The following is a 23,766-nucleotide window of genomic DNA, read 5'->3' as shown; positions in this document are numbered from 1 at the left end:
TGCTCGTCTCCTGTTCTCTGCTATTTGCTTTCTGGGAAATGCCTTAAAAATTCAGGAAGTCTCCAGAGATGTCAAGACAGGAGAACAAAACTGACTCATTGAAGCTATCCTTTTCTTAGGTATTTGAGTGCCACAAAGACTAGGGAACAGTAGTGTGGAGAAAAAGTACAGAGAGCTTGTTCTGACCTTGTGGCACTGGGCAGACAGGGCCATCGCTTGCTCCTGATCGTCCCCTTGGCTGTTGGTATCCACGCCTCTTAGTAGCAGAGTCAGCGTTAGATCCCAGCATTATCGTGAAAAGCTTAAGAACCTTAGTAGGTTCTAGAATCAAGTGGATTCTAATAACCTCGTCCACTCACCTTAACCTTCCCGAGCACCACTCTTCCCATCTGTCATGTGTGGGTAGCAGTAGTAACCACTCACGGGCTTGCTTTGAAGCCAGAATAGGATCGGGCTTCTGATGCTCTTAGAACGGTACCCAGCACGTAGTAAGTCCTCCATAAAATTAGGTATTGGCATTATTAATAATATTATTTATGGAATGAAGCATATAAATTTAAGATGTATTTGATGAAGGATGGTAAAGGGGGAAATGAGATTACAGAAGGACTTGGTCTAGTCTGGGGATGGGGGAAAGTTTCTCTGAAGAAAGGGCATATAATCTGAGACCCAGACATTCACTAACTCTCAGTGAGCAGAGCAGAGAAAGCACTTCACAGACCAGCGTCTCTGAAGGCTTTCCTCAGCGGGACAGCTTGTTGGTCTGAAGAACTGGAAGAAACTGGAGATGCAGCACATCAAGCAAAGGAGAAAACAGACAGCGAGTGGGTCTGGGAGGCTGCCAGGGGCCAGGGTGGACTAGCTGCTGTAGGCCACGTCGAGGGCTTGAATATTTATCTCCAGCAGTGAGGAGTGGACTGAAGGGCTATTAACAGGTTGAGACATAGTGAAGATTTCTTCTTCAGCAAGGACCATCCTGGCTGATCTCTAGGGAATAGAGCAGGGGGTATGAGAATGGAGGGAAAAGCAGGTCCACTTGTGCTGAGTGGTGACGGCAGCTTTGACTGGACTCATGGTGGTGTTGATGGAGAGAAGTGGGGTTGTTTTGCTGTGCATTGAAAGTTGAGTCCATAAGTGTTGAAGTACAGTTATACAAGGATGAAAAACTACTTAAGTTAACTGGGAAAATGGAATGACACTGAGAATATGAAAACAACTGGATTTGTGATGTGGAACTTCAGCAAATGGTACCAAGCCCATGGAGTGGAAGTTCTGGGGAGGCCAGGGTTAGCTCACCGTTAGGAAGTGTGTGTCAGAATTAGAGGTTCCACAGTGGAGCAGGCTGCCGGGTGGGTGGTGAGTCCCCTGTCAACCAGGCTGTTTAAGAGGATGGACAATCACCAGTAGGGGACAATGCAGTAAATGTTTTGAGTACACTTCTAATTCAAAATATTAGGAAGCCCATAATTAGTAGGAACTGAGCCTGAAATTTTATGACTGACTACAAATTCAGATTGCAGCATGCAGCCTGTAACAGATACAGTGTTCACTGAAAGTTGTTCAAGACTCAGTGCCTGGGTCCATATCCCAAATTTTATCTTTAGAAAATTTGACATACAACCAAAATCCATTGTGAGTTGCATGCAGTTACATATTCCAATTGCTTTGGATTTGTAGTCTTTAAAAATTAAGTTTAAAAAGAACTAGGGAACAAATTCAATTTCCCGTTTTCTTAGTTTCTTAGCAGGCTTTTAAATTGGGAGAATTACTTGGTAGCCCAGAAGAGTCTGGGGCAGAAAATACGTTTTTTGTTGCTCTACCCAACACCAGCATTGCTGTTTTTGCCTTCCAGTCCACTGTTAAGAGAGCGTTTACTTTTTAAAAAGGAAGAACATTTCCTTTTATGCACAAAATATCCCAGTTGCCTAAGTTTTCTCTTTCTACGCCTGGTTGCACAAGCTGTCTGGTGCTTTGTGTCAAAGGCAATCATAATGACAAGGCAGTGAATGCCTTCAGCTCGTTCTAAGGACACGTGGATCTTTACATTTTCACCCTCCCCTCAACTCTTTGTTTCTTAGAACATGAAATGTTTACAGTTGAATGTTATTTCCACCTGGTGTCTCACCACAGAGTGGAGACAAAGTGGGTAGGATGAGTGCAACATCCCAGATTTTTTTTTAGAACATGACATTTTATTTGATTAGAGCGTCATTAAAGCATTCGGTTGCTCCTCAGAATTCCTCTGAAATATCCAAGCAGGGAGGCATTTCAGAACAATGAGGCTGAACTGGACCTTCTGGTAGGAGATGCCCTGAGATTCCAAAATGCTGTGCCCAAATATTTTAGATTAGGGACAGGTAAATTCTTAAATGCTCACTCATCGGTTCGTTCATTTGTTCATTCATTCATTCACTTGCTGAATACCCATCAGGACCCAGACTCCATTTTACATGCTGGGGGGTCCACAGTGAAGGAGACAGGCCCCTCCTCTCCAGAAGTTTCCAGTTTCTGGTGGTGAAACAGACCGAAGTATACAATGATTGTAGTAGTATTAAGGACTTAAATATACACAAACAATGAGAACGTGAAAGGGGGACAGTAAGTCTGTCTGAAGATGGTCCAAGAAGCCTTCCTGATGAGGTTTGGAAGAGAGGGATGAGCAGATATGGCATGTCATTTGCGAAAGAATAGATACAGTCAGCAAAACGCAAATTCAAGCAGAGGCGGGTGCACAGGGCTGTGCTAGGCTGGTCTGCAAAGAACGCGGAGGAGATTTCGGTGTGTTGCTGGTAGGGGGAAGTGGGGCTCAGGCTGTGGAGGGAGGTCAGGCCAGCTGAAGAGGGGCTGGGATGGCATGCCAGGAATTTTCTTTTTGTCCTCTTGGGCCCTGAGGGGCTGCTGAGGAGTTCTGAGTAGAGGAGTACGGTGGTCAGTTTTGGAGTATTCAGTTTACAGTATGAGTCAGAGGTGGACAAGAGACATGTGTGTCATCTAGCAGATGGTGTCAGTGGTCCAAACAGGTGATGATGAAATGGGCCATAGCTGTGGGATCAGAGGGAAGGAACCGGATCCCCGAAACACTGAGGAGGCAGAAGCAACCGAAGCTGGTGTGGGTTCAGCGAGGGAGGGGATCGAAGAGAAAGGAAGTTGTGTATTTTCTTTTTAACTTATTGAGCGTTTACAGCGTGCCAGCACTTTACAGAGATGGCTTCATTTCATCACCATACCAGCTTGATGTGGTAGATACAACGATTATCCTATTTTGCTCATAGGCTGTCTGAGACATAGAAGTTAAAGCTTCCCCAAGATCAGAGTGAATAAAGGGGAGAAGAGATTTAACCCCCAGCTCTCTGACTCAGAGCCTGCAGGCCTAACTGTGAGCTAACCTGTATCTCCTGGGTGGCGCCTTTTCCAACGCCAGTGACTGCAAACACAGGAAGGGAGTGACTTTGGGAGAGGAGATGACTGAATGCCAGAACAGAGGTCGTTTCGGTTCCCATTTACCATAATATGTAACTGCATAATGTGTAGCACTAGCTTACATTTCCTTTTTTATTAACAAAATAAAGCTCAGATGATAATTCAACTGATATGACCACGAATCAGCTTAAATACTCACGGACTAAGTCTTGAGAATATCTGCACTGATGAAGGCTTACATGCTGGGCTTTTTGCTCACATGGTATTCATGAGCAACACTTGGGCAGCCAGGCATTTTTTATCAGTTTTCTTCTTATTATTTTTATCAGCTTTAATCTCTTTTGCCCATAAGTGAAGGTAGATGAGGAACCTGATTTAATTCGAAAGTGAAGTTCAACACTTAGCTTATCTTGAGATTATGAGCAAAAAAGTAAGAAGCTTGAATACTCGAAATTCTTAGTAGGATTGTCTTTGAATGTGTGAATATGTGGGAAGTGAAGTCTGATGGGGGAGGAACTTACAAGCTGGGAGCTTGGACCCTAGCTCATGTGTGGTCTGGCCAGCTCCCTGCACTCGGCTTAGACTCTCAGCCATCTGCTCACAGCCCTCTGGGCCTCCGCCTGGCCTCCAGCTCCATCTCCCTCTCCCTGTCCCATCGATGCTGCCCTCTGCCCAGTGTGGGCATTGGATGTGTCAGCAAAGGAGGACTGTGCCATTTGCTTCCTGTTGGCATGGAGGTTGCAATCTCGTCGGGGTCTCTTGTCAACCAGCTGTTCGGATGCTGGACTGTGGGAAGGGTGATTGACCTCTCCACTCCATCCTGGGGCCCAACAGTTTATCTTATGCACCCCCAAATTATGTAGCTGCCTCTGTCTTCTCAGTCTCTTGCCTTGTTATGTACATAATATATGCAGAGACTGAACTTTGTTAGGTAAAAATTCAGCAGAGGCATAAGTACCTGTGATAACTGTCGTGCAAGCCCACCTTCTTGGAACCTCAGTACAAGTAGTATGAAGATAAACCACGGAATGATGAAGTAATGACTTGAATTCAGCAAGGTAGCAGGTTACAAGCTTAACATACAAAAATCAGTTGCATTTCTTTATATTAATGATGAATCAACAGAAAAAGAAAGTGAAGAAACAATCCCCTTTAACATAGCACCCAAAGTAATAAAATATCTAAGAATAAATCTAACCAAGGAGGTGAAAAAATTATACACAGAAAACTATAAACCATTGATGAAAGAAATTAAAGAAGACTTAAAAATTGGAAGGATATCTCATGCTGCTGGATTGGAAGATTCAATATTGTTAAAATGGTCACCCTGCCCAAGGCAATCTACAGATTTAATGCATTCCCTATCAAATTACCCAGGGCATATTTCACAGAACTAGAACAAATCATAATAAAATTTATATGGAACCACCAAAGACCTAGAATTGCCAAAACATTACTGAAGAGGAAGAAAGAGGCTGGAGGAGTAACTCTCCCAGACTTCAGACAATACTGTAGAGCTACAGTCATCAAGACAGCATGGTATTGGTACAAAACCAGACATACGGACCAATGGAAGTGAATAGAGAGCCCAGAAATGAACCCACAAACTTTTGGTCAACTAATCTTCAACAAAGGAGACAAGAATATACAATGGAATAAAGACAGTCTCTTCAGCAAATGGTGTTGGAAAAACTGGACAGCAGCTTGTAAATCAATGAGGCTAGAACACCCCCTTACACCATATACAAAAATCAACTCAAAATGGATCAAAAACTTAAACATAAGACAAGATACAATAAACCTCCTTGAAGAAAATATAGGAAAAACATTATCTGACATACGTCTCAAAACTGTTCTCCTAGAACAGTCTACTCAAGCAATAGAAACAAAATCAAGAATAAATAAATGGGACCTAAGGAAATTTACAAGTTCATGGACAGCAAAGGAAATCATAAACAAAACAAAACAAAACAACAACCTACAGAATGGGAGAAAATTTTCACAAATGATGAAACCAACAAAGGCTTGATCTCCAGAATATATAAACAGCTCATATGACATAATAAGAAGAAAGTAAACAACCCAATCCCAAAATGGGCGGAAGACCTAAACAAGCAATTCTCCAAGGAAGAAGTACAAATGCTCATAGGCACATGAAAAAATGCTCAATATCACTAATTATCAGAGAAATGCAAATCAAAACTTCAATGAGGTTATCACCTCACACGAGTCAGAAGGGCCATCATTCAAAAGTCCACAAATGACAAATGCTGGAGAGGCTGTGGTGAAAAAGGAACCCTCCTAGACTGCTGGTGGGAATGCAGTTTCCTGCAGCCACTATGGAAAACAGTATGGAGATTCCTCAAAAGACTAGGAATAGACTTACCATATGACCCAGGAATCTCGCTCCTGGGCTTATATACAGAAGGAACCCTACTTCAAAATGACACCTGCACCCCGTGTTCATAGTAGCACTATTTACAATACCCAAGACATGGAAACAGCCTAAATGTCCATTGACAGAGCACTGGATAAAGAAGAGGTGGTATATGTATACAGTGGAATACTATACAGACAAAAAATGACAATGTAATGCCACTTGCAGGAACATGAATGCTCCGGGAGACTGTCATTTAAGTGAAGTAAGCCAGAAAGAGAAAGAAAAATACCACATGAGATCTCTCATATGTGGAATCTTAAAAAAAAAAACAAAACAAAAATGCAAAACAGAGAGACTCAGACATAGAATACAAACTTGTGGTTGCCAAGGGGGCAGGGGGTGGGAAGGGACAGACTGGGATTTCAAAATTTGTAGATATTGACAGGCATCTGTAGAACAGATAAACAAGATTATGCTGCATTACACAGGGAAACATATACAAGATCTTGTGGTAGCTCACAGCAAAAAAAAAAGTGACAGTGAATATATGTATGTTCATGTATAACTGAAAAATTGTGCTCTACACTGGAATTTGACACAACATTGTAAAATGACTATAAATCAATAAAAAAATGTTAAAAAATTTGATTAGAACGGGTGCATTTTACTCACGGTTAATAAACTCAAGATAGTAGAGAGAGATCAAGGTGACAGATTCGGAGGACACTGGCTCCCCTCTGCTCACGAACACATCCAAACTGCAACTACACAGAGGGACTCTCACTGACATCAGCCTGGGGACCCACAGAACAGCTCCCCTGCAGCCGGGGCTGTGAAGAAAGGTCCACACGGAGTCTGGCAGGAAGGGGGAAGGGACCTGGTCGGGACCCACATGCAGAAGAGGAGGGGACATCACAGGCTCAGCGTCTCCTTGGGGAGCGAGGGGTCTAGGCTCCGCACTGGGCACCCCAGACCTGGGGGCCGACCCCGGGAAGAGAGACCCCTCAGCCAGTGTGAAAACCAGTGAGGCTCACCAGGGGGCTGTAAGAAACTGAGACTCTGCTCCTGAAGGGCCCGGACCGGCTCTCTCCCAGCCGCAGTGTGGAGGCAGCAGGCTGAGAACTGCCGGGGGCTCCGGCCGGCCCGCCGGGACTGCTGCATCCACCCCCGGCCCTCACTGGGCTCCTGCCCCAGCCTCTCCAGCTCCGGGCTGCTCCCCACTGAGGCAGAGGCGGCCACTGCCCACGACAGCGTGCACGCCTGGAGGGGACGGAGCCGGCTTGGACCCCAGCCCTGCCTCTGACCAGGGCGCAGGCACCACCGACAGCGCGTGTCACTGCTCAAACGTGGAAGGGAGCAAAGTCAGCTCGGCGGCGCTGCGCAGCCCCTCCCGTCACGCCCAGCCTCTAGCCACGCGAGCACACCGGGGACACAGTGACACCAGCACAGAAGTGCAGCCCCCGGGCCTCAGGCCCTGAGCCCACACCCCTACCAAGGTGGAGCATGCCAGCACCCCTGGGAGAAACCCAGCTCCCTCAGGGTCCTGCTCCAGCTCCTGCAGCCCTGATCCCTCCTTTGACAGGGCAGTGACAGCCACTGAGCAGAGAAGCCCCAGTTTGGCCCTGCCCTGGCTCTGGCCCCTCCGGCTCCACCCCTACCTCCCACCAGGGTGGCGGCCACCAGCACACGTGGAAGAAGTTGCGGCCGGTGCTGCTGTCAGATCCAGCTCCCGCCAAGGCCCCTGAGCACATGCAGTTGCACAGGGATGTTCCCACACAAGGCACGCCTGCAAGAAGAGAGCAGGTAACTGTTTCTCCTAAATTCAGAGAGACAGAGAAAGTTAAACAAAATGAGAAGAGGAGAATATGTTTCAAAAGAAATAGCAAGGATACACCCTGAAAAAAAACCCTAATGACCCTGATAAATCATTTACCTGATGAAGAGTTCAAAGCAATGGTAAGAGAATGCTAACTGAACTTGGGAAAAGAATAAATGAACACAGTAAGAACTTTAAGAAGGAACTGGGAAATAGAAAAAAGGACCCAACAGAGCTAAAGAATAAAATAACTGAAATGAAAAATACCGTGGAGGGAATTAACCGCAGATTAGGTGACACAGGAGAACGTGTCAGTGATGTGGGAGGTACAGTAATGGAAACCACCCTATCAGAACAGCAAAAACAAAACAAAACAACCAACAAATTTTTAAAAAGGAGAGTAGTTTAAGGGACCTCTAGGACATCGTGCATACCAACATTCAAATTATAGGGACCCCAGAAGAAGAGGAGAGAAAATGGTCGAAAATGTATTTGATGAAATGATGGCTGAAAACTTCCTGATGCTGAAGAAGGAAACAGACATCCAGGAAGCACAGAGGGTCCCAAACAAGCAAACACAAAGGGACCCACCCCCGGACATCCCATAATTGAAATAGCAGAAGTTAAAGATAAAGAGAGACTTCTAAAGGCAGCAAGAGGAAAACAAAGAGTCAGTTACAGGGAATCCCCAGAAGAGTGTCAGCTGATTTTTCTGCAGAAACATCGCAGGCCAGAAGAGGGCGGCATGATATGTTTAAAATGCTGAAAGGGTGGAAAGCCCTGCAAAGTTGAATACTCTACCCAGCAAAGCTGTTATGCACAACTGAAGGAGAGATAGAGGTTCTCAGACAAAAGCTAAAACAGTTCGTGACTACTAAACAGACCTTACAAAAAGTATTAAAGGATCTTCTTTAAGTGGAAAAGAAAAGGTACAGTAAGGAAGAAATTATAAGAAGGGGAAAATCCCACTGGTAAAGGCTGTATATCTAATGCAGAAAAGCTTTTGAAAAATTCAGCACCCATTCATATTAAATAATCCAAAGAAGAATGATTTATACAGGGTGCATAACTCAACATAATACAGGTGATTTTTAATAAACCCACAGCTAACATCATATACAATGGTGGAAAACTGAAAACTTTTCCTCTAAAATCAGGTACAAGGATCTGCACCTTCTACATTTCTACTTAACATAGCATTGGAAGTCCTAGCCACAGCAATCAGACAAGAAAAAGAAATAAAAGGAATCTATATCAGAAGGGAAAAAGTAAAATTGTCACTATTTGTAGATGACATGACACTGTACTTAGAAAACCCTGAAATCTCCACCAAAAGAATGTTAGAACCAATAGCTTGCTATTGAGTTGCTAACAGTTGCTTTGAGTTATAGTTGCTATTTGCATCTTGGCTTCAGGTCAGATCAAATTACATATACATATATACATAACTATATATAAACAAGCACACATAATTGTATCCAATGAGAACCAATGCAGAGCATCTGTTAGAAAACCATAATGGAGCCACATAGATTATGCAGCGCCTGCCCACGGCTCTGTTACCATGGAGACACGTGCACACTCGCACCTGATTTGCAGAGCAAGAGAACCGCGCGCTTCTCGTTACGTGGGCTGTAGTGATGTGTAGCTCCAGAGATCCGTCCGCGTTTGCATTTCTGGATTCCTGAAGTAAGCACTTTGTGGTGGTTGTTTCAGAAAAACACGCCAAGCCTAGAATTTGAAATTAAATCAGCGAGAACCAACTGTTTGCATTCTCCATCTTTCCTTTGCTCCACCCTCTTTAAATTGTTAACCCGAATAATTTCATAGTGCATCCAGTGAAGAAATGAACATTAAAACTCTGAAATCTCCAAAAAGTTGAATACACAGGAATCTGTTGCTTTTCTATACACAGCAAATACTAATGAACTATCAGAAAGAGAATGTAAGAAAACAATGCTCTTTACAATTGCATCAGAAAGAGTCAAATAGCTAGGAATAATCTCAGCCATCGAAAAGAATGAAATTTTGCCATTAGCACGCACGTGGATGGACCTGGACCTGTAATGCTTAGTAAAATAAGTCAGAGAAAGGCAAATACTGTATGTTATCACTTATAGGTAGAATTTAAAAAGTAAAATGAAGGAATATAATAAAATAGGACAGACTCACAGATACAGTGAACAAACTAGTGGTTACCAGTGGGTAGAGGGGTGAAGAGGTACCGACTGTAAATATGTGTATACAAATATACAAGAATGTATTGTACAGCACGTGGACTATAGCTGATACTTTGTAATAACTTTACATGGAATATAATCTATAAAAACATCACTATGTTGTATACCTGAAGCTATTTTAACATCGTAAATCATCTATCACTTAAAATAAAAGAAAAAAGAAAATAAAAAAACCCTCAAATAAATAAATAAAAGAAAGAATAATAAGGAAAATTATAAATTAGAGTGTTATTTTTACTTCTGTTACTGATAGTAATTTTGTGTAGTAATTCCTGTGCATTGCCTGGAGACATCGTTATAGGTGAAAGTTGTGTTCATCTATGGGTTGCTAAATCAAATACAAGATGTGAAAATTAGATCTTTTTCTCCAAGTCCAAATAAGTTAAAATTTATTGAGAAGTACACATGATTCAGTGAAATTAGAGCTTTTGATTTTTTAAAAAATAGACTAAATAGTACAGTGAGTGCCAGAAGGATTTAAATTATGCTAAGCAGTGATCTTGATAACCGGCTCCCCGGGCATCTGGAGTAGCCTTCTGCTGGGGGTTGGCTGTGACGGGAGCAGTCCTCACTTTAATGGGCTGATTGGTGTTTCCTACCTCCAAAATCTGAGAAAGTTTCGGCATGCAGTGTGTCAGAGTAGCTGCTTTAAAAAAGAGCACTCCACACACCTTAAACCACCAAGTAACTGGGTTGAATTTTGTTTTTATGAAGTCGTGTTTTGTAAGACTCACTCATCAAGATGTGTTGACATTACCCCCCGCACAGCTGGGAAAGTCACTAAACTGTGACGCCCCACCCCACCCCACCACCAGAATCCTTCCTTCCTTGTGGTGCATCACGTGTGATGTTATTGGGACCCCTGTTTGTTTCACTGGCCAGCGAGGCTGTGTGGTTTTGGAAAAGAGCCACTTACCCAGGAAAAGCAGACCCCGCCCACCCCTCCTGAGACCGAGGAGCAGCTTCCTGTGTGTCCTCTGACCCTTGCCCACCAGCTCCCCTGCAAGGAGAACAGTGCTGTCCCCTTCTCCTTCCCAGACTTTCCAGATGTCTTCTGAGAAGTCTCAGACTGAACACTGTGCTCGAGGTCTGTCTCACCCCAGGTTCTCTTGGGTGCAGACGCCGTGGTGGACACACAGCGGCATTTACCCTTGACCCTCCACACCCCGCGGCCTGGTGCTGACTGTGATTAGCTTATGTTCTCTTAGATGCCTCACGCCGGATGCAGAAGCCCACCCAGATATTGTAGAAGTCAGCTCCATGATAGCAGATGTCATGATGAAATAGTTAGACAGTTTATCCACATCCCAGCTGGCCCTGGAGAAGAAGCTGGAACGGGAACGGAGGCTCACACAGCGGTATTTTATGGAAGCCAACCGGAACGCCGTCACCTGTCTGCGTGAGCCTGCCCTGCTGTCTCACGTAAGTGACAACTTTTCAGTATCTTCAGGATGCATTCTGCTACACTCTCTGAGGCCTATCATGCTTGTGCTAAGGAAGATTCGTCTTAAGTTAGAAAAATATTAATTGCTACATATAATATTTCACTATTATATGGTTATATATTTGCATATATTTTGATATCTTAAAATAAGTCACTATAATTGATGTTCCAAAGGTGTAATGCATAATTTATTGTGTATTATAAAACCAGAGGTATCAAAAAGATCTCTTAGAAATTCTTCGTTTATAATCTTTGTATAAATAGCAGAGACTGCTTATAATTAACTTCTTCAACAATCTGGAAATACGGATGAAAATGCTTTATGTTGATTTAGAGAAGGAAATCGTATTTGTCTTAAAATGCTTTTTATTAGTCTGTGTAATTGCTTTCATTAGTCTTGGTGATGGTAATAATGTCACCATTGTACAAATCAGAATGTGCGCTGTTATTTGTCTTGCCAGTAACCTTTAAATTATTTAGATAAGAAAGTTTATTTCTGAGTGTTGTTTGAAAAGGGATGCCAGAGCTACAAATACCCAGAAGGGCAAGTGGTGGTGCCGGTGACCCCCTTGTTGGTGTCCCTTTTCTTCCTTCCTCTGTGCCTTTGTTGTGTCATGACCCGTAACCCATCCTTCGCTCATGCTCTGGGGTCCCCGAAAGCAGGGGTTTAGTAAGGGACCCTTCAACCTGTAAGTGTTCTTTAATACCCTCCTGGAGGTGGGCCCAGCGCAGTAGGGTCATATGGCATCCTTGATCAGGATACCTGGTCATTCAGTTCCTTTCCAGGGTCCAAAGGACCTGCTGTGCCTCAGCTGGGAAAATGAAGTGACAAATCGGTCTCAAGGAAGAGTCAGTTTTGGTTTCTCAAATAACAGCATTTCCAGCAAACTCTTTTGTTTTTTTTTCCCACAAGAAGGAAAGCACTACTGTTTGATGGGTTTCTCTTTCCATACTTGGTATCCAGAAGTTAAACTTCCATTCCTGGTTTCTTTTTTATGGATTTTATTTTATTTTTAAATTTTTCTTAGTACAGCCATGCCTTTCATTTTCACTTTTCATGTTTTATATAATTGAGGTATAGTTGATTTACAATATTATATTGGTTTCAGGTGTACAACTTAGTGATTTGGTATTTTTATAGATTGTGGTCCATTTAAAGTTGTTATAAAATCCTGGCTGTAGTCTCTGTGCTGTACATTACATTCTTGTGTCTTGCTCAAATTATACCTAGTAGTTTGTGCCTTCTAATTCCCCACCCTATCTTGCCCCTCCTTCTTCTGTCTCCCCATTGGAAACCACTGGTTTGTTCTCTATATTTGTGAGTCTGTTTCCATTTATTATATTCATTTTTTTGTTTAATTTTTTGAGATTCCACATGTAAGTGATAACATACAATACTTGTCTTTCTCTGTCTGAGTCATTTCACTAAGCATAATACCCCCAGGTCCAACCATGTGGTTGCAAATGGCAGGATTTCATTCTTTGCTCATGGCTGAGTAGTATTTCATTGTGTATATATACCACCTCTTCTTTACAATTCTGCTTATGTTATCCTCTAGGAGTTTTATGGATTCCAGTGTTAGATTTAGATCTTTCATCCATTTTGATTTTATTTTTGTATATGATGTGGGAAAATGTTCTAGTCTCATTGTTTTTTGACATGGAGCTGTCCTGTATTTCCAGCACCAGTTATTGAAGACAGTATCTTTTTCCCTTTGTTGTAGAGTAATTGACAATAAGTGCATGGGTTTATTTCCTTGCTCGATTCTGTTCCATTAATGTATGTGTCTGTTTTTGTGGCAAAACATAATGTTTTGTTGACTGTAGTTTTTCATTATAGCCTGAAGGATACATGAGTGCTCTGACCTTCTTTCTCAAGGTTGCATTAGCTATTTGAGGTCTTTTGTGTTTCCATACAAACTTCAGAATTATCTCTTCTGCCTCTGTGACAAATGCCGTTGGTATTTTGATAGGGATTGCATTGCATGTGTAGACTGCCTTAGTTGGTATGGTCATTTTCACAATATTAATTCTTCCAATCCATGAATGCCATATATTTGTCCATTGTTTTGTGTCCTCTTCAATTTTTGTTTATTATTTTGTTATTTTATTTTAGTGAAGAGAGGAGGTAATTGGGTTTATTTATTTTTATAAGAGGGGCTGAGAACTGAACCCAAGACGGCATTCATGCTAAGCATGTCCTCTACCACTGAGTTACACCCTCCCCTCTCTTCAATTCTTTTCATCAGTATCTTATAGTTTTCCAAGTACAGGTTTTTTGCCCTCTTAATTAGTTTTATTCCTAGGTATTCTATTCTTTTTGATGGATGGTAAATGGATTTGATTTCTTAATTTCTCCTTCTGATAGTTTGTTCTAAATGTACAGAAATGTAACAGATTTTTGAATATTAATTTTGCATCCTGAAACTTTACTGAATTCATTGATGAGTTATAGTAGTCTTTTGGTGGCATCTTTATGATTTTCTATTTTTAATATCATCTGCAAATAGTGAGTTTTACTTCTTTCTTTCTAATTTGGATTTCTTATATTTCTTTTTGTGATCAGTGTGGGTAGGACTTCCAACATTATGTTGGATAAAAAGAATAAGATTGGGCATTCTTCTCTTGTTCCTGATCCAAGAGGAGATGCTTTTAGCTTTTCACTGTTCAGTAGGATGTGAACTGTGGGTTTATCATATATGGCCTTTATTTTGATGAAGTATGTTCCCTCTTATACCCACTTTCTGAAGGTTTTTTTATTATAAATATATGTTTTTAATATACGTTTATTGAAGTATAGTCAGTTTGCAATGTTGTGTCAATTTCTGGTGTACAACACAATCCTTCAGTCATACAGGAACATACATATATTCCTTTTCATATTCTTTTTAATCTTAAGTTACTACAAGATATTGAATATAGTTCTCTATGCTATATGGTATAAACTTGTTGTTTATCGATTTTGTATAATACTAGATAGCAGTTGCAAATCTCAAACTCCCAATTTACCCCTTTCTACCCCCTTTACTCCCTGGTAACTATGTTTATTTTCTGTCAGTGAGTCTGTTTCTGTTTTATAAATAGGTTTGTTTGTCTTTTTTTTTTTTAGATTCCACATATAAGTGATATCATATGATATTTTCTGTTCTCTTTCTGGCTTACTTCACTTAGAATGACATTCTTCAGGAACATCCATGTTGCTGCAAATAGCATATTCATTATTTTTTATGGCCGATTAATATTCCATTGTATAAATATACCACATCTTCTTTATCCAGTCCTCAGTCAATGGACATTTAGGTTGTTTCCATGTCTTGACTACTGTAAATAGTGCTTCTATGAACATTGGAGTCCATGAATATTTTTGAATTAAGGTTCCCTCTGGATATAAGTCCAGGAGTGGGATTCCTGGGTCATTTGGTAAGTCTATTCCTAGTATTTTGAGGAATCTCCATACTGCTTTCCACAGTGGTTGCAGCAAACTGCGTTCCCACCTGAAGTGTAGGAAGGTTCCCCTTTCTCCACAGCCTCTCCAGCATTTATCATTTGTGGACTTTTGAATGATGGGCATTCTGACTGGTGTGAGGTGATACCTCACTGTAGTTTTGTTCTGCATTTCTCTGATAATTAGCAATATTGAGCATTTTTCATCTGCCTATTGGCCATTTGTATGTCTTCATTGGAAAATTGTTTGTTTAGGTCTTCTGCCCATTTTTGGACTGGGTTGTTTACTTTTTTATTATTAAGATGCGTGAGCTATTTATATATTCTGGAAATTAAGCCCTTGTCATTCTCATCTTTTGCAAATATTTTCTCCCATTCCATAGGTTGTCTTTTTGTTTCACTTATGATTTCCTTCACTGTGCAAAAGCTTATACATTTAATTAGGTCCCATTTGTTTATATTTGCCTTTATTTCTATTGCTTGAGTTGACGGCCCTAGGAGAACATTGCTGAGATTTGTGTCCAATAATGTTTTGCCTGTATTTTCTTCTAAGAGGTTTATAGTATCTTGCCTTATATTTAGGTCTTTAAGCCATTTTGAGTTTATTTTTGTGTATGGTGTGAGGGAGTATTCTAATTTCTTGATGTGCATGCTGCTGTCCAGTTTTCCCAACACCATTTGCTGAAGAGACTGTCTTTATTCCATTGTATATTCTTGCCTCCTTTGTCGAAGATTAGTTGACCAAAAGTTTGTAGGCTCATTTCTGGGCTCTCTATTCTGTTCCATTGGTCTATATGTCTGTTTTTATACCAATACCATGCTGTCTTGATGACTGTAGCTCTGTAGTATTGTCTGAAGTCTGGGAGAGTTATTCCTCCAGCCTCTTTCTTTCTCTTCAGTAATGCTTTGGCAATTCTAGGTCTTTGATGGTTCCATATAAATTTTATTATGCTTTGTTCTAGTTCTGTGAAATATGCCCTGGGTAATTTGATAGGGATTGCATTAAATGTTTAGATTGCCTTGGGCAGTGTGACCATTTTAACAATATTGATTCTTCCAATCCAAGAGCATGGGATATCTTTCCATTTCTTTAAGTCATCTTTAATTTTCTTAGTCAGTGTTTTGTAGTTTTCCACGTATAAATCTTTCACTTCCTTGGCCAGGTTTATTCCTAAGTATTTATTTTTGGGGATGTAATTTTAAAAGGGATTGTTTCTTTACTTTCTGTTCCTGCTATTTCTTTGTTAGTGTAAAGAGAGATAGCTGATTTCTGTATGTTGATGTTGCTTCCTGCTACCTTGCTGAATCCTTTATCAGCTCTAGTAGTTTCTGTGTGGAGCCTTTAGGGTTTTATATATATATAGTATCATGTCATCTGCATGTAATGACAGTTTTACCTCTTCTCTTCTAATTTGGATCACTTTTATTTCTTTTTCTTGTCTAATTGCTATGGCTAGGACTTCTAGTACTATATTGAATAGAAGTGATGAGAATGGGCATCCTTGTCCCTTTCCAGATTTTAGTGGGAAGTCTTTTAGCTTTTCACCGTTGAGTATTATGCTTGCTATAGGTTTTAAATAAATAAGTTTTATTATGTTGAGATACGTTCCCTCTATACCCACTTTGATAAGAGTTTTTATCATAAATGATGTTGAATTTTATCAAATGCTTTTTCTGCGTCTATTGAGATGATCGTGTGATTTTTGTCCTTTCTTTTGTTGATGTGGTGTATCACATTGATTGATTTGCATATGTTGAACCATCCTTGTATCCCTGAGATGAACCCAACTTGATAATGATGTATAATTATTTTGTGTGTTTTTGGATTCTGTTTGCTAATATTTGTTGAGGATTTTCCCCTTTCATTTCTTAATTTGTTTTTTGATTTCTCTTTCTCTTTTCTTCTTGGTGAACATGGCCAGAGGTTTTTTATTTTGTTTAGTCTTTAAAAAAACCAGCTCTTGATTTGATTGATTTTTTTATTTTCTATTTTATTTATTTACTCTCTGACCTTTATTATTTCTTTCCTTTTACTAGCTTTAGATTTTATTTGTTCTTCTTTTTGTTATTGTTTTAGGTGGTAGGTTAGGTTGGTTATTTGATTTTTTTCTGGTTTTTTAAGGAAGGCCTGTATCACTGTTAACTTCCCTCTTAGGACTGCTTTTGTTGCATCTCATAGATCTTATGTGGTTGTGTTTTCATTGTCATTTGTTTTAAGGGATTTTTAAATTTCCTCTTTGATTCTATTGTTGACCCATTTGTTTTTTAGTATCATGTTGTTTAGTCACCAGGCAACTTTTTTTTTCTCACTCTAGTTGTTTTCTAATCTCATGTATTTGTGGTCAGAAAAGATACTTGATGTAATTTCTGTCCTCTTAAATTTGTTGAGGCTTGTTTTGTGACCTAGTGTTTGTTCTAGTCTAAAGAATGTTCCATGTGCACTTGAAAAGAATGTGTGTTCTGGCTTCTTCTTTTTCGAATGTAATATCCTGAAAATATCAATTAGTCTAAATGATCTGTTGTGTCATTTAGTATTCCATTGTGTTATTGGTTTTCTGTCTGGAAGATCTGTCCAGTGATGTTGGTGGGGTACTAAAGTCTCCTACTATTACTGTATTCACATCAGTTTCTCCCTTTATGTCAGTTAGTATTTGCTTTATATATTTAGCTGCTCCTATATTGGGTGCATATATGTTAATGAGTGTAATATCCTCATCTTGTTGTTCCTTTATCTTTAGCTAGTGTCCATCCTTATCTTTCTTTATACCCTTTGTTTTAAAGTCTATTTTGTCTGATACTAGCATTGCTACCCCTGCTTTCTTTTCATTTCCATTTACATGACATATCTTTTTCCATCCCCTCATTTTCAATCTGTTGACTTTCACCCTAAACTGAGTGTCTTGTAAGCAGTATATTTTATATATTTTTTGTGTTGAAGTATATAAGAGCAGCATATTGTAGGCTCTTATTTTATTATCCATCTCCTACCCTTTGCCTTTTGATTGGAACATTTAGTTCATTGACATTTAAAGTGGTTATTGATAGATACGCATTTATTGCCATTTTAAACCATGTTTTCCTGTTGGTTTTATATTTCTCCTTTGTTTCTTTTTTTGTTGTGGTTTGATGTTTTTCATATTATACTTGAGTTCTCTTCTTTTGGGTTTTTGTGACTCTATTATATGGTTTTGGTTTGTGGTTACCATGTTTTTCATATATGTTAACCCATTACTATATATACTTGGTTTAGACTGGTCATCATGTAAGCTCAAATACGTTATTAAAAAAAAAAGAAAAAATCTGCATTTTATTATTCACCTCGTCCACATTTTGTGATTTGATGTTCTCTTTTACATCTTCATGTTTATCTTTTTGCTGTTCATGGTAGTTATCAGTTGCTTTTCTAGTTACAGTTTTCTTTTCTATAGATTCTTGCTTCTTTTCTACTCAGAGAAGACCTTCCAATATTTATTTTAGGATAGGTTTAGTATTGTTCTATTTCAAATTTTAGGTGTCTGAGAAATTATCTGTCTCCCCTATTCTAAATATTCACCTTTCTGGACATGGTATCCTAGGTTGCAGGTTTTTCTCTGCCAGGACTTTGGATGTACCTTGCCACTCCCTTCTGGCCTGCAACATTTCTGTAGAGAAATCAGCTGATAGCCTTATAGGAGGGGATCCCTTGTAGCTAACTCTTTGTTTTCCTCTTGCTGCCTTTGAATCCTCTCTTTAGCGTTGACTTTTGCCATTTAAATTTTAATATGCCTTATTTCTCTTTGGGTTCATCTTGCTTGAAACCTTCTCCACTTCCTGTACCTGGATATCTGTTTCCTTCTACAGCGTCAGAAAGTTATCAGTCATAATTCTTTCAAATATGATTTGACCCCCTTTTCTCTTCTTCTTCTTGGGCCTCTATCATGCATAGATTGGCATGCTTTATATTTTCCCATGGGTCTCTTATATTGCCTTCATCTTTTTTCATTCTTCCTGCTGCAGTCAGTGTCCTGCCCCTCCCTTTGTGTGTGTTTGTTAACTTTGGGGCTCTTTATGGCAGATGCAGGCTCCCTTTCATACTCTCTCAGTTGTGGCCTGTACCACACTCCAGCCCCTTCAGGCTGTCTCCACCCAGCCAACCCCACTTCTCTCCCTGGAGTCTTTCCTCTGAAGCCCAGGTCAGCACCTAGCCACCACACACTAGTGGACATGTGTCTTAGGCTGGAGAATGAGCAAGATGGCACACATCCTCTGTGCTGGGCCCCCTGTTCTGTCTGCTGCATATCGAGGACTGCTCTCTCCTCCGAGCCTCTGAAGTTCCCTTCTGTCCCAGCTAGTCTCCCGACTGGTGAATAGGCTTTCAAAGGTGAGGGAACCTTCCCTCTTCCATAGCTCCCTCCCAGGGGCACAGGTCCCATCCTGATTCTTTTTTTTTTTTTTTGACCCACCCAGTTACATGGTGATCTGTCTCATATGAGAAGTTTTGATTGTATGAGATATTCTGTCAGGGTTAAGCATTCTGTGAGCACTGTATTCCACAAGTAGAAGTGCTTTTGATGTATTTGTTGGTGGAGATGAGTTCCACATCCTTCTAGTCTGTCACCCTGATCCAACCGCCCCTTCTTTATACCTTTAGTTGTAGAACATATTTTCTTCTGGATTCCAGTCTTTCTCACCACCAGTCGCTCTGTAAGTGCTTGGCATTGTTGTATGCCTGAGGGAGGAGGTGAGCTCAGCACCTTTCTACTCTTGCATCTTGGCCACCTACCTCCAGAATTGTTCTGCACATCTATTCCTTAGTGCTACCTTTTCTTTCACCAGACAGCGCAGACCTTTGCTACTAAACACTTTGCCACACCCATTCTTATTTGTCCAGTGGTAGCTTGCAGGCCCACTTTTTTTGTCATCATGGACTCCATGAACTTTATAGCATATGTGTCAGTGGACCCACTGATGTGACTTCTGCACCAATATTTGTAATGATACATTAGTCCTTTTAAGATATATTCTAATGAGGTTTAGGTCCCGCAGAACAAAGAAAGAAGTGGGTATTAAAAGCTGAATTTCTCTTTCAGGAAACCTTTGAGAAGGCAAGCTTGAGTAGCAGCAGCAGTGGAGCAGGCAGCCTGAAAAGTGAGCTTTCAGAAAGCTCAGACCTGCCCCCTGAGGGCTTCCAGGCCCCCTGTGGGAAGGATGAAGACAGGGCCTGTGACAGAATCTTCTCAGATGATACTTTCAACCTGGAAAATATTGACAAAGGTATTTCTAGTGAAAGGGTTACAGCATGAATGCACCCTTGACTCCCTTCTGTTTCAAGGTTCATTTACTTTTTATTTTTTATTAACGTGCAGATATATATTCAGAGCTCGATGATGAATTGGACATTTTGGATAACTCCAGCATCTCCAGTTCGAGCCCTTTGAAGGAATCTACATTCAGTAAGTCTTCTTTTTCTGTTTGTAGGGTTCCAGAAGGTAGTGGTTTGGGACTGGTACCCAGGAGTCAGGTAGTTGTCACCACACATATAACTGAGTGGTTTGCTTCCTAGGTGCAGTGCACATTAATTAGGACATGTGTGTCTGTCACTCCGACAAAGCCCAGAGGCCAACAGCACTGTGGTCTTCCACTGCCTCCTGTCAAATGAATAGTTTCATTATTTCTTGCAGCAAATGCAGGTTCTAACTGGGGAGTGGAGATAACTTATTTGGAAACAGACTTAACAACCCAAGGAATAATGGAGGTGGCCTTCTATGAGTCTGTTGATTGGAGGTTACAAACCTGGAGAATAAATTCGTCTTGGTGTAGACTGTTTCATACAACTTTATTTAAAGTAATGCAAAGGGATGTATTATACTTAAAACTCTAAAGTAAAATAAATGTTTTAATTGTGTAGAATTACAGGAAAATGCTAGGTAAATTCAGTAAAAATGAACCTTTACTCTTAAATTGAAACAGTAAAGAAAATAGTCAAGATACATTTAAATAAAGTGTAAAGAATGTTCCTTATAGAAAGATAGGATTCATTTGACTCAACAAATCTCACCCAACAAATCTGAAACTGAAAGAAAAGACCAGCTAAAATAGTTAATGGAGAGATAAGAATGATTCTTTTAAAGACTAAGTTGATGGAATATTAAAGAGGATAATTAGAAATACTCTGAAATTGATTAAGTGTAAATAATCCCATCTCATCAGTGACTATACTGCGAACATTTCGTAAAAGAAGGCTTAGGATGTTCTCTCTGAGCATCAGAATAAAAGCCTGAGGATTTTGTTTCATTCTTCATCCCTTTCCAAAATTAATTGTTTCATCAAAATGGAGAATAGATGTTCTGGTTTTTCTGGGACAGTCACGATTTCCAACACCCTGTTCTGTTTTCCTTATAAATTCCAGGCTGCTAAATAAAATATCTTGTTTTCCAACTGGGAAAACATAAATATTTTGCAATAAGAATACTCATGCATTTAAACATATGTAGCAAGACCTGGAAGCAATTAATCACTGACTGTTTTGAGATGAACTCAGGGTTGTCCATCCCCAGTAACAAGGACAAGGGGTCGGTGGGGAAGTGAGGAAGGGAAAGCTGGACCCTTAATTTGCATGTGGTTACTTATCGCTGCTTGGCAAGGGATTTAGGATGATTCTGACATAAATACTTTATTGTACTTTGTTAGCTGATGATAATGGAGTTTCTTTGTTTAGCACCTTTTCTTTAGGGATAGACCTTAAAAAACCTGTCAAGTAATCAGTAATTTGCAACATGATATTTCAGCTGATGCTTTCCTAAGGGAGGACAGTCTTCACAGTAGGTACAATTGCTTAGAGATTTTTTAAACAAACAAAGGAGTGAATAAATGAAACATTTGCAGCAGGAAAATGTGAAGTTATTTTTATTTTCTTGTTTCAGGCACTTTAAAAAGAAGTCAGTGCTTCAGGAGGAGAAAGACAATCCCAAACAAGGTAAGTATGTACACACTGAGCTCCTGGAAATATTTTTATTTTTATTTTTTAAATTTTTGTTAAAATTTTATGTTATTGAGTTATAGTCAGTTTACAACGTTGTTGTGTCAATTTCCAATGTAGAGCACAATTTTCAGTTATACATGAACATACATATATTCATTGTCGCGTACTTTTTCACCATGAGCTACCCCAAGATCTTGTATATATTTCCCTGTGCTGTACAGTATAATCTTCTCTTGTTTATCTATTCTACATATACCTGTCAGTTTCTGCTTTTAGACTCTGCCGAGCATAGGTTTTGGTGGCTAGACTGATACCCGATAGCAGAGGCTACCATGGCCATGCGGCCCTGGAGGCTGTTGGAGCCCACACTCCCAGAGCTGACTCTACCATGGAGCATACTGGGAGGGGTACTAAGCTGGGGCCTGGGGTTTAGTCTGGCCGTGTGATCCTCAGCCCCTCAGTCAGTCTCGCTGAGCTCAGGAAGTTAGGGCAGTAGCGCTTCCTGAGATCACTGGGGCCCTGGCTCCTTATGTCTTGTTTTTCTGCATCCCCAGGGTGTATGTCTCACGCTCATGGCAGATGTGTCAGAGGTGGACCGTGTCACAGCCACAACCCAGGTGGCAGTGGGGTGTGGAAGTCAGGAAATGCCATTCCTTTTAGGGATGTGACCCAGATGTCGTTCCCTTCCCTTCTGGTCACAGACCAGGACTTAGTCATGTGAACACATTTAGCTGCAAGGGAGAATGAGGACATTTGGGGCATTCGGTTCTGAAATATTTTTATTTTGCAGCAACTTAGCACTTTCTGCCACAGTTGTCTCTTGGGCTAAGGACTAAAATGAAACTCTCTGATCTGGCCTTTGGCAAGTCCCTGGTGACCTTCACAAGAGCAATTCAGTGGCCTTAGGTGAAGTTGGTGGGAGCAGAAGCCTGACTGGTGGTTTTTGTAAATTGCAGAGGCAGGGGTGAGGAGCAAGTTGGAGAAGGTGAGGTATGAGCTGGACCGTGACCTGGTGGGGAATGTTTCATGGGAAAGGCCTTCTAGAATCAGGATGACTGTGGGTGAGTGGCCTGAGGGGAGACTGAAGATGAAGGGGAACTGACCAGCTGGAGCCAGAGAGCAGGCCTGGGAAGGCAGGAGGGACAACCCTTCATCTGTGTCTGAAGAAAGGGAGGCAAAGATAACACTCAGCTCAGGAGGCAGAGAAGAGGACGTTTACACTTGGTGGTTTCTATTTATTACATGAAGTTCCAGGTCTGCTGCCGAGAGGATGATCTAGACTCAGGAGTTTGGTCAACTAGGAAGAGCCGGTACTGAGGTGGCAGGAGACTGAGCAGGGACAGGTGGAAGAGCTGCCCGCAGCTCCGGGTCTGCGGTGCTAGTGCAGGCCGGGCCCATGTCAGTGGTGCTGACAGCCCGCAGCCGTGGAGCCACGGGTTATGCTGGCTGAGGCAGTGGCTGAGGGCTGGTGACAAAAGGCTGAGGCTGTGGATCTGCTTTACCAGTCGGGCTTTGTGGGTGCAGCAGGAGACCCTGACTCGGGCTGACCTTTTTAACGGGCTTCATTAGAAGGCCATGGGGGACTCACAGAATTAGGATCCCACAGAATCAACCTACCAAGGGGCAGGAGCCAGGTCGGCCCCGGAAGCCTGTGGAGGAGGCACTCCTGGAAGAATTGTGAAGGCTGTGACGCTGGGCCGAACGAGCTCCCAGCTCATTTGTTCCATCTCTCTGTCACCACTCTTAGGATCCAATGCGAGAGAGTCGGGTCGGCCTGGCTTGGATCAGGCCCTGTCACTGCTGTGGGGAGGGCCGAGTCCCTTCAGGTCCTTCCAGGGGCTGTGTGCATGCCGAGCAGTCCAGATGGGGCCACAATCAGTACTGGGTTCGAGGGTGCTGGGAAGAGCATCGTGGAAATGAACTTCAGGATGGAGAACCTGCCTGGCAAAGTCCCGAGGCCTTCAGTTAGGTGGCAAAGGAAGGCGCACGTGGAAAATCAATTCTGTTGAGTCAAAGATACCACCTCACTGATAACTTTATCTTTTCCAAGTGAAAGTCAGG

The 23,766-nt window shown here is 41.3% G+C and overlaps 1 protein-coding gene across 1 annotated transcript in view; it reads left to right on the top strand.

Moving 5' to 3' along the window:
* LOC140686675 (serine/threonine-protein kinase Nek10-like) overlaps positions 1-23,766 on the top strand; it is a 95,002-nt gene that overhangs the window by 25,017 nt on the left and 46,219 nt on the right. The window contains 4 exon segments of the mRNA XM_072940887.1: positions 11,065-11,278; positions 19,814-19,997; positions 20,090-20,197; positions 21,663-21,699. Coding sequence (XP_072796988.1) covers positions 11,065-11,278; positions 19,814-19,997; positions 20,090-20,197; positions 21,663-21,699 — 543 coding nt within the window.

This window comes from Vicugna pacos, chromosome 17 (assembly GCF_048564905.1).
Source record: "Vicugna pacos chromosome 17, VicPac4, whole genome shotgun sequence".
NCBI lineage: Eukaryota > Metazoa > Chordata > Mammalia > Artiodactyla > Camelidae > Vicugna > Vicugna pacos.
The sequence above is the reverse complement of the archived record's forward strand: the minus strand, read 5'-3'. Positions and strand labels throughout refer to the sequence as shown.